At 42.2% G+C, this 16,710-nt stretch overlaps 1 protein-coding gene across 1 annotated transcript in view; it reads left to right on the forward strand.

Moving 5' to 3' along the window:
• cfap74 (cilia and flagella associated protein 74) overlaps window positions 1-16,710 on the forward strand; it is a 59,813-nt gene that overhangs the window by 32,248 nt on the left and 10,855 nt on the right. The window contains exons 21-25 of the mRNA XM_030119489.1: window positions 3,894-4,022; window positions 10,366-10,453; window positions 14,363-14,536; window positions 15,085-15,218; window positions 15,346-15,598. Of these exons, the coding sequence (XP_029975349.1) occupies window positions 3,894-4,022; window positions 10,366-10,453; window positions 14,363-14,536; window positions 15,085-15,218; window positions 15,346-15,598 (778 nt within the window). The remainder of the gene's footprint in view (window positions 1-3,893; window positions 4,023-10,365; window positions 10,454-14,362; window positions 14,537-15,084; window positions 15,219-15,345; window positions 15,599-16,710) is intronic.

Raw genomic sequence — 16,710 nt, forward strand, 5'->3', positions numbered from 1 at the left:
GATTTGTCCCTGTTTACTGTAATTCTAATGTGCCTACTGTACCTCGTCTTAGTGCAGCCAAAGTCCGGTTCAGTCTGAGCAATGCGACTGTGTTGATGAAATGTGTTGGATCTCCCTTTTTTTTTTTCTTCTTTTTTTTTTTTTCTTTTTTTTTTTATACAATAGGGAAAATAGAAACGTAGATGCTAATGAAAAATCTGTTCTTCCAGCTGGTTGTTTTTGAAGTATGTGGTATAAAGCAGACAGTGCTGCATTATGGGGACAGTTGCCCGGAGCCCTTGCCACGAAGGCTTCGGTATCCCGCGGGGTTTGGGAGTACATGTGGAATACACAAGCACAACCACCTGGCCCTTTTAAGAAAGGGCAGAGGCACTGCAGTCGCCACGGGCGCTCACAGTCCTGGCACTCACTTCTTCAGCTCTGTATACACACTCAGCATGAGCAGCGTCTCTGCAACATGGCCCGAAACCACCGAAAGAGCCACGAAACTTGGAGAAGATCATGGGTGTTACCACTGCTACTAATAGATTTTGAATAGATTATATTTACCAGTTCAAGCTGATGGGGAGCATAAGCTGGATTTACCACTGCTGCTTTATGGCGCCGCCATGGCTCAGCCAGTAGAGCGTTCCGGTTTAGAATTGTCAAAGTCATGCGAAGAAGTGTCCTTGGGGAAGACACTGAACCCAGGTTCTTCCCTTCGGTGAAACTTCACATGGCAGAAAAGACCACTGATGTGTGAGGAAATGTGATCGATCATATGAAGCTCATCTCGACTCCTGAAGCAGTAAAGTCCATTATTTCGTGTTGAAGTCTTTTTTTTTTTCTGTTTGCTGTGGTTTTTGCCTTCTGTTGTAGTCAGTTACTGTAAATGCCTTTTTAAGGGAAGGTATTGATCTGTTGATGATGTGCTCTGCCACCTTCAGCTGCTGCTGCAAGTCCTTCCTCTTCTCCACCGTACAGGGAGAAAAGCAGTTCATGAGGCTGACTTTCTGTGGCTGACTGCCTTACTGTACAGGTGATTCCCCCTCTGGACCAGAGTGGAGGCTTTTTTTCTTCTTTTGTTTCACTTTTTTCTCAAGCCATGAAAACCCTTTCTTTGGTCTAATGAGACAAAAGGAGTTATTAGACCATTCCCCCAACTTTTGAAGTAGCCAATTAGCGCATTTTATAAACTCTTGAAGAAAAATGCGGACCGAATCTTCTATTTTTATCATATAATTCTACCTTTATTTTAGTCAGTTTCGATATACATGTGTTGCTCGACTTTGTTTCTTGAGCACTTTAAAAACAAAATGTACTTGAATAACCAGAGAGCATAAATACACAAAACAGAAAAACAAAACCTGAAGCTAAACTGAAAGCAGAAAACTTAAGTTAAAGGGGCTTATCTAATGTCGAGAAAAAACTTTCATAACTTTGTCTCTAAAGTGGCAACCAGTTGTGTAATGCATGTTATGTGCTCTCCTTTACATGTTACAGGACGCCGTACGATACTATTTAATTGCATTAAGTTTCGGTGTCACCCCTCAACAGCTTTTACATTACCTTAAGAAAAAATAGCATGAAAAAGTCAAAATTCTTTTGAATGTTAAAAGGCTTTATAAACTCTGATGAAATTCCTAGTCAATTCTTGGAAACAATTGTTGCGAACACAATTTCCGATGTGTTTTGCTGGACTGCACGGTGAAAATGATGTAAACACAACCATTTCATAACGGAAGGGGATAATCTGATGCTACAACAGCCCCTCTTCTGGGAGCACTTTGTATAAGATTTAGTGACCCGCCTGCAGGGTTTTGCTCCAATTCAGCCACAAGAACATTGTTGTTGTTGTCCACCGATGTATTAAAGGATAAGGCCTGGCTCAAACTCTATTTCATCCTCAAGATAATAATATTTGATGGTGTAATGATTAGGCTGCTGTTGCCACGAGACAAGATATGCCTCATAAAATTAAGATAAAAACATTTTATATTGGAGCTTTTCTTTCCCTAACAGTACAGTCATCTTGAAACTAGAAAAATGCTTCTTGAAACTGTTACTGCAAATGTAAAAAACGCAATTTCTTGTACATGCGCTGGCATTGATAAATCCATGTATTGCCCTTAAACCCTCAACAACAGCCTCTGGCAAGAAGTCAATAATGAAACTTTTGACCGATACAGTGATATTACACAATGTGATCTGCCTGAGAAGCTCTTCTTTTACTCCTGTTACAGATTATGGCACTGGTTTTACAGAAACCATGTGTTATGTCACGTGGATCGCTACCAAAGTAGCAGATTTTAAGGGGTAATGTGATCAACATCATGCTGCCCTTTATCTCGATGACACAAAGTTTGCATTACTATAAACTCACCTTTAAATCATTTATCGTTTAAACTGGTCACAGCCCAGCAGTAAAAGCAGATAAGAACAGCTAAATGCACATTAATTAAAATGCCTAATTGCCCTAAAAGATTATACGTCCATGAATATTCCCCGGAGAGTGATTTGAAGGTTATCATTTAACTGGAATAAAGATAGCGACTTAATATCCCCCAAGTGTCCCGGTGAGTCCTTGCCTCGGGGAATCAGCCATCTGGTTGACCTTGCTGCTCAAAGTGGGTCGTTCCATTTGAGAGGGGAATGGAAAAATGAAGGGTCCGTCTGTCGGTCTGGCCGCAGCGCTCTCCTGGCCACCTCGGTGGCTTTGAAGATGAAAGAAGACGCAATGAAACGCTATCACCGCTTACACGTATCACCTCCAGCAAACAAGGTTTTCTTGTTTTTTTGTTTCCCAGCTTGTTTGTGCTGTCATCGTTTCTAAAAGGTGTGGGCCGCGGTTGGATGTGTTGGAGAATTCCCAAGGTGGGGATCCATTTATATCACAGGCCTCGGCAATAACGGAGGCTTGTAGACACGGGCACAACCATCTGTTGGATCCTCTAGAAAATTGGGTCACTTAAATGTTCTGGACTTTGGATATTGCACTGTGTCACTCAAATGGAGTGGAGTCTTTCATCCGTCCTTGCCAAGTGATAAGGGGTAATAGGTTTGTCCTGCGATACACGCTGGGTGAATAGTGTTTTTGTTTGTTCTACTTGACAGAGCTAATATCGAAGGACTTTGTGTCAAATGGGCCTGAGGATTACATAAGGTACACAATCGAAAATTACCTGTTTGGATAACAAAGTCAGATAAATCCTTACCGTGAATAGTAAAAACTATTTTTAAATAAACAGATTTTAACCTCAGTTTAGTTGCAGTTCTATACACATGCTTTACTCATGTAAAGGGACAAAATTACAGATTTAATTCCTTGAATAAACATTTAAAAACAGTCCAGCTGTGCTTAAAACAGTCTGACAGTTGCAATATATTTGTTGTCAAATGGAATTATGTAATTTTATGTTAATCCAAAAGTGTACACAAAATACAAACTGGAATGCTGGTCACCTCGAGTTGAATACATAAACAGATTTGTTGTTCTTGGTTACTTCCCGCTGCTGGAGAAGCCCAACACTTCCCCTTGATTGAGCATTTGGCAACTCTGAAGAAGAAAAACTCCCTTTTACCAGAAAGAAGCCTCAGACAGAGCCATGTTTGGGATGGGCGGCCATCTGCCTCGAGCGGCTGGGGTGTGATTTACGTCAAACATCATTGCAATGCAGTCAGTCGTGTGCCCTTCATGTAGACGAGTAGGCGTGGAGGATCAGTCTAGTGGATGTGCAAATACTGCATCCAACTTTCACAGCAGAGAGCCTCCATAGGTCATGTAGCACCGCCATCTGCATCTTTGCTGGCAGGCACTGGCAGCCTGTTTGTTACTCTGGGTTATCCCTGTAATGTCACCAAAGTGCAAGAGCTGTTGGATCAAAACTAATGAAACAATCTCTCTCTCATAACAGGGCCAGCACAGCCTTGAAACTGACCTTTGAGGTGTGTCCGGAAATGAGGAAACACATGGAGATCCTCCCGAAGACGGGCTTCGTTCAGGCTCAGTCAGGCTTTAACGCCCAGCTGAAGTTCACGCCAAGGTAAGTAGGGACGCACGGAGGATGCGGCGATAATGGAATCAGTGGAGCCGTGATAATCTTATTTTGGAGTGAGGTTGTTATGATGCTGTCAGCCTTCACCGAAAGTGCAGCGGTTTCACTCGAAAGGAGACTCATGTTGCGTATTGAAACCCACTCGCTGTTTTTCCACCTCTTCAGCACAGCACAAGCATTGTCCTACTCACTGCACTGGAGCGAGTTGTAAGAGAGCCTCAAGTTCGTTTAGTCTAACTGACTGTTTAATTTTTCAGATTAGTCAAAAATGAGGTTAAAAAAAGATGTTATCCTAAAGATTTATTCCCAAACGTTCAGCAGTTCAGAACTGCTTGTCTTCTTCATTTTTACAATGAATAAATGTCATTAAATACCAAATGGACAACGAATAGGAATTCCCTTCGTCACCTCCCATCGGGGTCTCCCAAACAAGTACCATCGGGAGAATTCCAGAAGGTTGGCCTGGCACCAGCAGGAGAGATTGGTTGGTCTGAGAACTCTTTGGAGAAACGCAATGAGAAAAGTTAAACACCAGGCTGGACGTCTGAAAAAGCTCCACACTAAGCTGGGATAATCTGGAGAGCTGCTTTCAGCCTGTACTCTGCACCAAAAACTGAAACAAGTAGTACTTTTTACATGAGGGTCCATGAGGATACCACTGCTTAAAGGCACCAACATACTGTATCTCATATGGCAGCACGCAAATGCAACAATACGTTTCTCGTCAGCTGAATATAAAAGACAACCATCATTACAGTCAAAGCTTTGGTCAGAAAATATTTTTAAAAAGCGCCAGTGTTGCATTTAGGGTATGTTTTCTGTTCCAAAGTAAATTCTGTGGGTTTGGGCATTTTATTGAATATTCAGATATGAGTTTTTATTTATACTTGAAGATGTTCTAAATTCCTTACCAGTAATTCTGTTGCGGGCATATAAATGGACAGAAACTGCCTTCTGATGTCAGAGGTGACTGACTATCGATTTAGCTGCAGGAGGTACATGCAGTACGTCTGCGGCAAATATTATAATACTGCGTTTATATGTTTGCATCCCTTTTTTTAATGAGCTGAGAAGTCTCATAAAGCAGCGACTGGCAGCAAACGGTAGCCAGTCAGCAGCCAGCGGGCCAAAAGCAGTCGCTTCCACACACCTGCATGCGCCCCGAGCAAAGGCTTCTGATAATGGTTCCTAATGACTTTGAAGGACATGATAATTCTTTCCACAACAATTCCAGTTCTATATTTAGATGGAGAGGCAGGAGTTGAACTGCAGTTTGAACGCCAGGAGAGCGGACAGGGGACCCCCAGGGCAAGTATGAGAGGCGTGCAGTATGTAAAAACGCAGCGTGGGCGCCAGTATTCTTCTGCCCACCCTCTCCTTTTTTTTTTTTTTTTTTTTTTTTTTTTTTTTTTTTCCATTTCACGGTTCAACAGCTCGGTGTATTGATAGCCGCAAGGCTATTGGTATGGAAAAATAAAATAATAACGGCAGATGACAAAAGTTAGGGGCACGCACTGGTCACGATACAGTAGGAGGACAGAAGAGGAAAGTGGGAAAATGTCAGTAATCTGCCTTAGTGAATCAGCAGAGGTTTTAATGCGAGGATTAGAGCAGAGCTTTGCTTGTGCTGCTGCTTAGATGGTGCATCGTTCACCAGCACCAACACAACTACCGCTCCTACCCCCTCCCTACTGCATCACACTTTCTCTCCGTGCCTCTCTTTTTCACTTTCTGTGCTGTCTTCTCCCACTCTCTCTCACACACTTCTCTTTTTATTGGCCTCTCACCTCTGTGCTTAACTATGCTTCTTACTCGTTGGGTTTTTCTTTTTTTTTTTCTTTCTGCAGTCTTCTGTCTCTGTGCTTCTCCACTTCCCCTCGAACTCGCCGTTCATTCTGCCTCTCTCTGTTATGATCAAACTGCTCTCATCCCTCCATGCATCTCCCATCCATCGCTGCTTATATGACGGCCCTGATTCGGCTTACATAACCTAAGACACTAGACTCAGCTGGCTGTGCTCTGACTTTGTTGTTTTTAAATAATTACAGGTTTGTATGGCTCAGATCATATTTTGTAGCTTTTGCCATCCGTTTTTACTTCTTATTTCTCATATAAGTTAGCTGCTGATGCATGAGGCTACAGCTAAAAATAAACCTGACAATAACTGAATTGTTGTTCCATCCCTCATTAGTCTGGGGTCTTAATGTTGCGTTGATGAAAGCTTTGTTTGGCTAAACTAATGAGTAATGTAAAAAAAAAAACCCTCCTATAGACTTTAATCATGTCATGAAGGCTTAGTTAATGGCAGTTTAGTTAACTTAAATGTTTAAATAATCCTTTAACATAGAGCTTTCACAGTCGATAGTCTTTCTGGAACCATTCAACTTTAGTGAGTCAAAGCTTCGTAGCTTTGATTGAATATGGCTTTAAGAGGTTTGTATGCACTTTCTGTCTGCAGTGACAGGATAGGAGTAAACGGGTCGTCATCTGAATGAAGAATCATTTTATATTAGTTTGCTGGAAAAAAAAAAAACAACAGAAAGTCTTTTACGTCTTCATGGTGAGTGGGTCCTTCTCAGCGAAGCCATTTGGTTCTGCTACCATGTTCATAGAGTGACTCAGAGCACAACACAGCTCATGTTCACACTCAAGTAGAGAGTCAGAGGAGCAGACCTTTTCTTTTTGGGTGGAATAGAGAACACATCAAATATCAAACATGGACGAATAACTAACTATCACAATTTACATTGGCAGAATACAAAAAAACATGGAGTTATTACCATGCACAAGCAGCGGTGTAACTGGAAAGCCTTCTTTGTTCAGGGATTTTGTTTTACAAACTCAGTCTGTCTTTTCTGCACCCCGGTTCAACTTCCCACCGCTGCCTGCCAGGTGGAAGCTTTCTGGAGGACAGAAGTCCTGACACGAGCTCAGCACACAGTCTGTCATCTGTGTTTTGCCAAACTTGCTGTGGGAGAGACTGACAACACTTAAAATATGCAAGTGAATATTCAGAGACATCACCTCAGCGGCGTGCCAGGAGCGCACATCAACAGTTGTGTGTGTTGTGCGCTCAGGTCTCATGCTAAGTAGCAGGCTTTGGTTGTTGTTGGACTTTCTTAGAAACATTACCACTGAGCCAAAAATATTTTTATTACAGTTTTACTTTTATAGTGATCTTCAAAAATTCAATTTAATGGTAGATAAAATGATAAAGGTATGTATATTTCCGTATGAGGCCGTCTTTAGTCATGACTCAGGGAAGGGGCTATATAGTCCCGTGGATCTGAAACAACCGATTCTCATAAATGGGCATGAAAAACAAGTTCAGGCCTGATCCCTCTGCGTCTGGCCACATTTGACGAGGGAGTCTAAAGCTGAAAGGCTGAAAAAACCCTGAGTCAAAGGTATATTATTGATGATGTGTCCCAAGGTTTGCATCCTTCCCACAGCTGAGACAAAGCTTCCAGGGTAAACCTCATGTGAATTCCACCTACTGGCACAAGACAGTTTTCCATAACATACCGTGTTTATCGTTTTTATCTAAACTAATGGAAGTAAATGATCAAAAGCAGCCTGATCCTTTAAGATGCTCCAAGAGCCCAAACAGTGTCGTCCACCCACACCGGGAATTCACACTCTTCGGACTGTGAGTGGAAAATAAGTATTTCTCCAGCACACCAGCGAGCTTTGTGTCAACTCTGTCATGGTTGGATTTTGCTTTCCAATCTGTTGCTTTTTGGTGGGTTTGCTTTTGTTTTGCGCTGTGGCAGTGTGTCATTTGAAATGACGCCGCCAGTCTCCCCGGCCAGAGCCGATGATTGGATTTCCAAATCCTCATTAACCGCACTGCTTTCACTCACTGTCTCATCCACGCATACACTCACACACTGTTAAATCTGGATGCCGACGTGACTCATAGCTTTCATTCTTTACACAGGTGTTTGCTTCTTGCCTTTCCCTCCCCAGGCTTTTGGGAGAGGGTTGCGCGCATTTCTTGCTTCCTCCTCTGAAGGATTGAGCTCAGCCTGCCCACGTCGTTCAGCGTCTTTCTCTCGCCTCATTCCTCGCCGCCTGTCTTCCTCCACCTTTTGTTTGTCACCGTGCAGCCCACACTTTCCCCTCGCAGATGCACAGCGTTGCTCCACACGATGCGTAATCCCCTCCCTGCACTGTCGCGGCCAGCGGTTCACACATTTGTGATCCCATTTGGCCAAGAGGCATTCAGCTCGCTAGAATTCAGGAAGATAATCAGAGTAAATCTTAAAGCTGTGTGACATGGCGCACTCAGCTCTTGATTTTTAGCTTGAAAAAGTTCCTCTCGAGCAATCAGAAAGCACATTTTCGTTTTAAAATCCATCGTTTTGTTTTTCTACGGTCACATAAAACAATCTCCGTGCAAAGAATTTGTTTTTGATTCCTTTTTTTTTGCTGTGTAGACACGATGTGGGGATCATTAGAATGAGATTGTTTGAATGAGCGGTTTTAGGTGTAATCTCTGAAGAGCAGGCGATGTGTCCAACCCCGGCAGTTCCGGCTGATAAAAGGGAGATTACAAGGATGATTTACCACAGATTACACTGCAGTGCTCCGCCAGTACTTTCACCGCTGGTACACAGCTCACGTCAACAACAGCAACTTTAATGATGGGAGAGAGAAAGCACAACCCGGCACAAGAACCTGCTTGGCTAACATGTTTTTCAAGATTTCTTCTTTACGGTCATTTACTGCAATTTGTACCTATTCATTTTACCAAACTAAAAAATCCTTAAGCCTCTTAATCCTTTTTGTAATCCTTTTTATAATCACTTTTTTTAATGGTGAGGAGAAATCCACACAAGCTTCAACACTAAAGAGTGTTATGTGTATTTTCAGTCTTGTTTTTGGCAAAAAATGATTTTAATAAACATTTCGTCTTAAACTTTGCTTTCACCTTGTCTTTCACCATCTCTTGACTCATTATTTGATTTTGGTTGAAAACATACCTGACAGCTCCACAAAGTGCGAACAACTTTTTTTTTTTTTTTAAGTGTCCTCGAGTAATCTCAGAACGACAGCTAAAGCCGATGCGGGACGATTACTTTTTGGCTGTGGATAATCTGGCGGCCAGCGAGTAGAAGTACACAAGTAAATCTGCTCGGGACGTTCGGCAAATCTGAAACCTCATCCATCCACAAAATTCTCCTGAGCATATGGGCCCGGCGACGCCCCACCAGGCTTTTCCACTCAGCGCTGCCAAGCTAATTCAAGAGTGACTCTCCAGCAGCGATTCTATTAGCAGGCAGAACAAGAGAGCTTCCTTAAATACACCCTCTGTGCTCATTGGTCAAGCTATGGAGATGAGTGAGAGACACAAAAAAAAAGAGTTTGGAAATGGGTAATTTTAATTTTGACGGCTGAGGGACAGACCTTTCTGACTTCGAGTCATGAAAGTTGTCCGATTATTAGAGCGCGTGTACAAAAGGCTCCACAAGGTCTGGGAAACAGCAAACCTGTCCCCAAACCTGAAGCTGGCAGATTTGGTGAAGGCGAGAACCGGTAGTAGAAGCTTTAAAAAGGAAGGAAGAAACAGAAAGAAAAAAAAAAAAACTGTGACATCTGGAGAGCCTTAAAACCACTGACATTTACAGCATTAGCTCTCAAGCCTTCAACCAGCATTAAGAGTGAGCCTAAAGAGGGAAAGACAGAGAAGCCAGTTAATAGGAGGGAAGAAAAGAGAGAGATGCTGGAAGAAGGAGAGCGAAAACGTGAGGTGGTGGGCGGATCCGAGCCACAAACTGCATTTGACATTTGACCATTGTTTACATGGAGATGAATTATGCATGCATACATGTATGGGGAGTGTGTGCATGTGATCACGAGAGCAGCTCTTGATACAGGGGAATGTTGAGGCACAGGAGTTTTTACATAAGCCTGTGCATGACTACTGGTCCTCTTTGAATCATACTTACGTCTCCCATCACCATGGCTACAACCTACAGTAGTGTGGAGGCGCGTTCCACATCGCTCCCCTGCCTTCCCTGGCGAGCCGATCCTACAGTCGTGGGTTAAAGCAAAGTAATGGGTCTTCAGGGTCTAAATCTTTATCTTTCTTTGTAAAGCTCGACAGTGGCTCATGGCTTTTGATTTGCGATCCGACATCAGCTCATAATAATGCACCGACACGAATGTTTTAGTAGTCGTGCATTTGTTTTTCAGCCCTAAATTAGTGTTTTGCTCCCTTCTGCTGTTGAACATGAAAATTAAGCTTTTTTTTTTTTTTTTTAAAGCAAGTGCTGCTTTGCATAAAAGTGTGTGCTGTTTTCACATTTGTAATTTCCTTCCCTCCCAGACGTTCGCTCGCCCAAGATGCCGGGGAGTTTTTCGACAGCGATACAGGAGTCCTGGAGGTCCCGATGACAGTTCAGGTCGCAGGCCAGGTTCGTGTTTGGTTCGTGGCGCACGTCGTCATCACTAAGTTACTGTAAGCCTCCCCGTGGTGCCCCGTGGAAACGCTGCAGCGAGTGTGCCCTACTTTGTCCCAAACCGAAGCAGAGCCACTGAAGGTTGTAACCTATTTTGCTTCTAACAAGCTAAAATTATCTCCCACCCTCAAGGCCGAGTTACTCCAATAAGGCAAGCATAAAGGTTATCCCAGATTGTTTTACTGGAAACGTCTGAAGTTGCTCAAAACATGCACACAGGGATCAGACGTGTCCTGTTCTTATATCATGGACCTGACAATATGTTGGAGGCCTGACTGTATTTTTTTTTTACAACACTGTTTAAGAGATTTATTGCCAGTTAAACATGTTACATAACTTCACATATAATTTATAGAGCAAAAAGATAGTTATGCTTCTGTCTTCAATGTAGCTATCAGCAATGAAAATGACTAAATCGTACCTATTTTTTTTTTAATTTCAAATGTAAATGATTATTTGTGGTTCTCATGGAGCTATACCTGGCCACACAGTAGTGCAGTGGTTAATAGTTTTAGTTTGAGTTAGTGTTCGACTTGAAGGTCTTTCTGTGTGATGTTTTGTTCTCCCTATGCATTCCTGCATTTCATGAGTTCTCTGGTGTCTTCCCACACTCCAAAAACAGATATTTGAGGTTATTTGGTTAACTGGTGACAGTGTGTGCCTGTAGGTGTGTGTGTGAGTGTGTGTGACAGTCTGTCTTTCTGCGTTTGCCTTGTGATAGCGATCTGTCACATAGTCAGCGAGGATGTGCTTCAGCACCCCACTTGGAAAAAAAGATTGATTAGCTCATTCAAAATTAAAACCGAAGCAACATACCCGATTATAAAAATGAGATATTTTGATATTTCATGTAAAATATCACTGCTTTTTATTTTGATTTCAGAAAAAAAGTCCTGTTTTTCATCATGTGTCAGCCGTACTAAATCACCCTAATGCTTTGCTCCACATGTAAAATTGCAATCCCTGCATCCAGTACAGTTTATACGTTGAAGTAACTGTCTCCTTTTGCGATTTCCGTGCATGTTCACCGTGCTCTAAGTGCATGTGAGGTGACAGGTTTGGACTGTAGGTGTGCCAGTTCAGTACACAGTGTTTCACTACAACCACAACTTCTAAACCAGCAACAGTTGCTACGCTACGGCTGCTTCTATGTTCCAGGCTTCTTTTTTTTTTTTTAACCCAACTTTATCTCTTTCTTTTCAGTTGTGTGCAACTTGTGACGTCAGTTGTTGACACCGGGGCAAAACTTACTGGGGAAGAGAGGGATTCCCCTCCAGGGCTTCACTTCTCCTATCCTGCCTTATTATTATGACCGCAGGAGGGGATAGAAATGTATTTAGCCAAAGTAGTGATTAAAGCGACCTCTCCAGCACATCAATCCATGAAAATATGGACTAAATGTATTTTGAAATCTAAGTAAAGCAAAGCTGTCAGCTTTTATGCACTGACAGTGAAGCTCTCAAGATTAACCAACTCAGCTGACAGTTCCGGCTACTCTTTGTCACACTGGCACTTTGAGGAAAATGGCACACAACAAAATTCTAAGCAACATTTTTTTTTTTAGCACAAAGAGTAACTGTGAGATCCTGTAATTGATAAGCAGCTGTTTGTAAGCTGAACTTGATGTGAAGGTTGAGCTGAGCTCATTTTTAGCTCATTTTCTATCACATTGCGGAAATCCGCTCGCGAAAATGAAAAGTACCTACATCAGTCTGGATCGACAAGGCTTTCTTGACAGTAACTTTTTCTTTGAAACAACGCCTGCTCAGTGAAAGCACAAACCTGTCACCTTCAAAAGACAAAATATTAATGTATTGAAGATCATAGAGAGTCCCAACGTTTAGCTGAAGCAGGGTTTGAATCCCTCGTCGTAAACTCTCTGTCTGTCCTGTCAGAACAGCAGAAAGCCTCCACCTCTGAGCCTGGTTTTGATACATTTTGTGCTTTAGAAAGTAAAAGTTCCTGAAAATTAATGATGATTTCAAGTGTGATACATTTTTGAATTAGGCTTTTCTCCACTGGCTACCCTTGCATTTTAGAATTAATTTTAAAATTTGTTCATTTGTGTTTATTTTTAAAGTGTAGAAATTAGGTTGAGTTGCATTAGTTACATTTATGAATAATAGATTAATTCTGGCATCAAATATATGGATTCTTCATGTTGTAACTCTATTACGTAATAATTATGTGGTCTTGTTGACACAATATGGCAGTGCATAAAAAAACTTCCCAATGTTAATCCACATTTTCATAGTATATGTGCTGATATGTTGATCACATGCAAAACTATACTTAAATTCCTTCAATGCATCACCACAGGCGCAGAGCAGCTGCTCAGACATCCGTGCTGCACTTTTGCCAGGCCTCTTTTTTTTTTTTTTACTGTACATCTAAATCTGGTCCCTTTTCTTGCCAAACTGTCACCTTCCTCTTCCTCTTCCTTCAAAACCCAACCAGCCAAAGCTGGTCTCTACAGGGACGAGGGGGGGGGTGAGAGGATCGGGGCGGTGGCAGGGGTCAGGGAGGGGTGTGTGCAGCCAACGACCGGGCCAGGATGTTCCCGCGAAGCACCAAAGCTGTTGCCCCCAGCCCCAGACCCCGAGCTCCTGGCACTAAACCACGAAAACACACACACTCACGTTCACAACCACACACACTGTTTCGGTCACCAGACGCCACAGCAGCCGGGAAAGCAATGGTGCAGAGACCAATAAACAAGGTCATCTGCTCAGCAGTGACGTGACTCAAGAAGACGTCATTCCCAGTGAAACAACACAAAAATCACAGATTTTCTCTCCTTTCTAGACAATTCTCTCATCATAATGATGATGCTGGTAACAATCAGTGTTTTTTGCATGAGACTAACCTCAGCGCTGAATTAATCTCTCTTCTGTCTGTGTGATCCACCTCGATTGTTGACACAAAGAAGGTGTTGATCGGGGCTGTTGCGCTGAGTGACGCGTCGATTCATTAACACAAACAGCCACGGCAGTTTATTTTGAGTCAGTCCCAAACACATCATCCTGCCGCCATAAATGTTCACTGGAGCATGAAATGTGTATTAATCCCCTGCTTAAAATAGTCTCCGGCAAACACGCCGCTCGAGAAGTGGCATTTACACCGAAAACAACTGTTCCCAAATGTTTCAGGGAACCACAGAGCCTTTTTAGAGGAATCAGAAAGGGTTTGTGCAGAATATTTTTAGAGTGTTCAAGGGAGGCCCGGCGGGATTGGGGCTGAGTAACACAGAGAGGAAACTGAGTTCTGAAAGCACAGGGATGTGGACAGACACTGTATTGGTTTTCGTCTTTTTATGAGAAATGTGAATATTGAGGAAACTACAGAATCAGCGAGAGGAGGAAAGTTAGTGTCACTGCTCAGAAGTTCCTTTGAGCCAAAGCTCTGTTTTCAATCTTGATAAAAAGAGGGATGGCTGCATGTTCAGCAACAAAAAAGTTATGAATTAATTGAATTCATGACTTACTTAAAGTGCATAATTCATATATTTGAAATCACAGACCTAAGAATATTTTTTAGGAAACATTGGTTCATAACATACATCAAGTATCCTTTTGTCTTCAATCAGAATGTGGAAATCTTATCATTAAGACCTAAAATTCAATGGCAGATGCTACAGAATTTGTAGGTCAAACCAGTCTGCAGCATCATTAATACTGATAGATTATTTCACTGATCCCTTTATAGAGTTTGCTCAGAAAGTCAATTCAACTTACACTATTAATATGGCAGCTTTTGAAAGTTTGTATCTTCCTGCTGCAACAGGGATTCAAACCATGTCCCCTACTATAGGTCTCATGACCCAAACTACTGTGTAATGACCAAAGCGGCTTGATGTCTGTGCAGGTGCAGCCTGCGTGTTTTACCGTGCACGCCGTCGTGACGTCCTCAGACCTGCAGTTTGACCGCACCGACGTGGACTTTGGCTTCTGCTCCATCTCCCAGTCGGTCAAGAGCAGCGTCCGCCTCACCAACCTGTCTCTGCTGCCGCAAGACTTTGGCTTCTTGGGTGTCCCAGAGGTACGGCATGACTGCCATAAACACCTCACTATCTGGTCATTTTGAAGCACAATCACTCGTTAAAAGGTAGAAATGGAAGCTATAAAGTCATGCTTTTCCTTTCTTCTTCACAGGACTTATTTAACTCTCTCTTTGTTTTGTTTTTTTTGTTTTTTTTTTACAATGGATTTCCCATCACTTCAAGCAGTTTGCATTAGTGACAACTTAATACAGCTTTCATTGTGTGTGTGTGTGTGTGTGTGTGTGTGTGTGTGTGTACACAGAGCGTGAGCATTAATCACTAAGATAAACTGCATTCATGCTTTGTTTTCGAAGAATCTGCTCTGCTTGAGTAGGCAATCTAAATCCCGTGTGGGAATGGCAGCTTCCACAAATAAAAGCTACCGCATAAAGGCCGAGATAAACATTGCAGGAAGTAAAAAAAAAAATAAAACCTATAAATAGTTTCATAATCTCTTTGATTGCTTCAGATCTGCAGGGTTATGACTTCCAGCTGGAAATCGGAGCTGTTTGAATTGACTGAGAACTGTTTGTATTTGCACTCGCAGTTTATTGAGGTCCAGCCAAATGATGGGTTTGGTACTCTACTTCCTCAAGAAACCCTGGAGATCCATCTGATTTTCAGTGCCAGATTCGCCAGAGAGTACCATTTCCAACTCTGCTGCAAGTCTGGAATAAACAGGTTTTTTATTTATTTTTTTTTTTTTTTATACTCCCTCACTGTGCCTGCATAAACCTTGTTAAAATGGAATTTGAGTTGTTGTTTTCACTGATAACACCTGGTTTTTCTCGTTTTCCACCACCTTCAGGGATTTTCCGCTGTCATGCCGAGCGGTGGGCGTGCAGCCGCCGCTGGAGCTCTCGCACTCCCTGGTGCAGTTTGGGGCCACGGCAGTGGGCGACCACTCCACTGCCGTCCTCCACCTGATCAGCCGTCAGAACGACCGTAGCCGGTCTAAACAGGCACCGGCCCCCGCGGGTCCCAGGTTGTTCTCCTTCGCCGTTCCTGAGGGCTCGGACCTCAGCATCACGCCTGCAGCAGGACGTCTGCTGCCCGGGGAGGTGGAGCGCATCGCCTCTTCTCTTAACAGCAAACACAAAGCAATGCAGCAACAATAATGTTTTGACTGCCAACAACATGATAATTTTGATTGTCATGAAGCCAATAATGTGATAAAATAGCAAAACATTAACAAATAGAAATGAAAGAGAGATCAAATGCAATCCACTTTGCCTATTTTTGATAAGCAAATTGCACAGTACCTGCCAAAAAAAAACAATTCTCAAGAATTGTGGTTCCGTTTATGTATTATTTGAAAATTAGCTGCAGTCAATACATTTCAAAGGGTTTTTCTTTAAATGCTACTTCATTAATGTAATGGCTTGTTAGTTGACAGTAAAAATGTTATTTGCTCAAATATTAAATCATATTGACAAGTTCTTGCATTATTGGCTTTATTATGTTGAAAAAGGTTCAGATTAGTAGATCATTGACAGGTACATTATGACATTATTGGTTGTTTTCTTTTTAAATGTGTCTCATCGTATTGAAGTGCTTTTGTGCAACTTTATGTGGACTGTTATGCATTCAAACCAAGCATTTTTTAATATTAACAAAGCAAACTGAAGAATTTCTTAATGTGAGCCATTCTTCTGTAATCCCCTGGAGGTTGTGTTTAATATTTTATGGATATTATTTCACCATAGCAACCGTTGCAGAAAGTACAGTAAGCGAATATAAAATGGCTCTGGGTGAGCGCGAGTCTGCTGTGCATTTAATCCAAAACAAACTAAATGAGTATTCTTTTATATATGTTGATAATGATTTGCGTGTGAGACGTAATGGTTGCAGAGCAAATGGGTCTCTTCACAGCTCGGCTCTGTGCAGATGGACACACATTTACAGTATGATGAAGAGCAGAGCCTCCACTGAGTCCCTGTCGATGCCTCTGCAGTGCAGTGATGCTCTCTACTGGACATCACATGGAAGTGAAAGAGTTCTTTTTTTTTTCTGCACTATTTTTAAGATCATTTTAAGATGAGTGTATTCTGACTGTTAATAATTGGATTAGAAGTCCTATTTTTTTCCTCCAGACTTTCTATGTCAACACAATTCATCTGTTGTTTTCTGAGCGAACAGAGGCCCAGTGAGAGGAATCCAGTTTTAAAAAAAT

Source organism: Salarias fasciatus, chromosome 20 (genome assembly GCF_902148845.1).
Source record: "Salarias fasciatus chromosome 20, fSalaFa1.1, whole genome shotgun sequence".
Taxonomy (NCBI): domain Eukaryota; kingdom Metazoa; phylum Chordata; class Actinopteri; order Blenniiformes; family Blenniidae; genus Salarias; species Salarias fasciatus.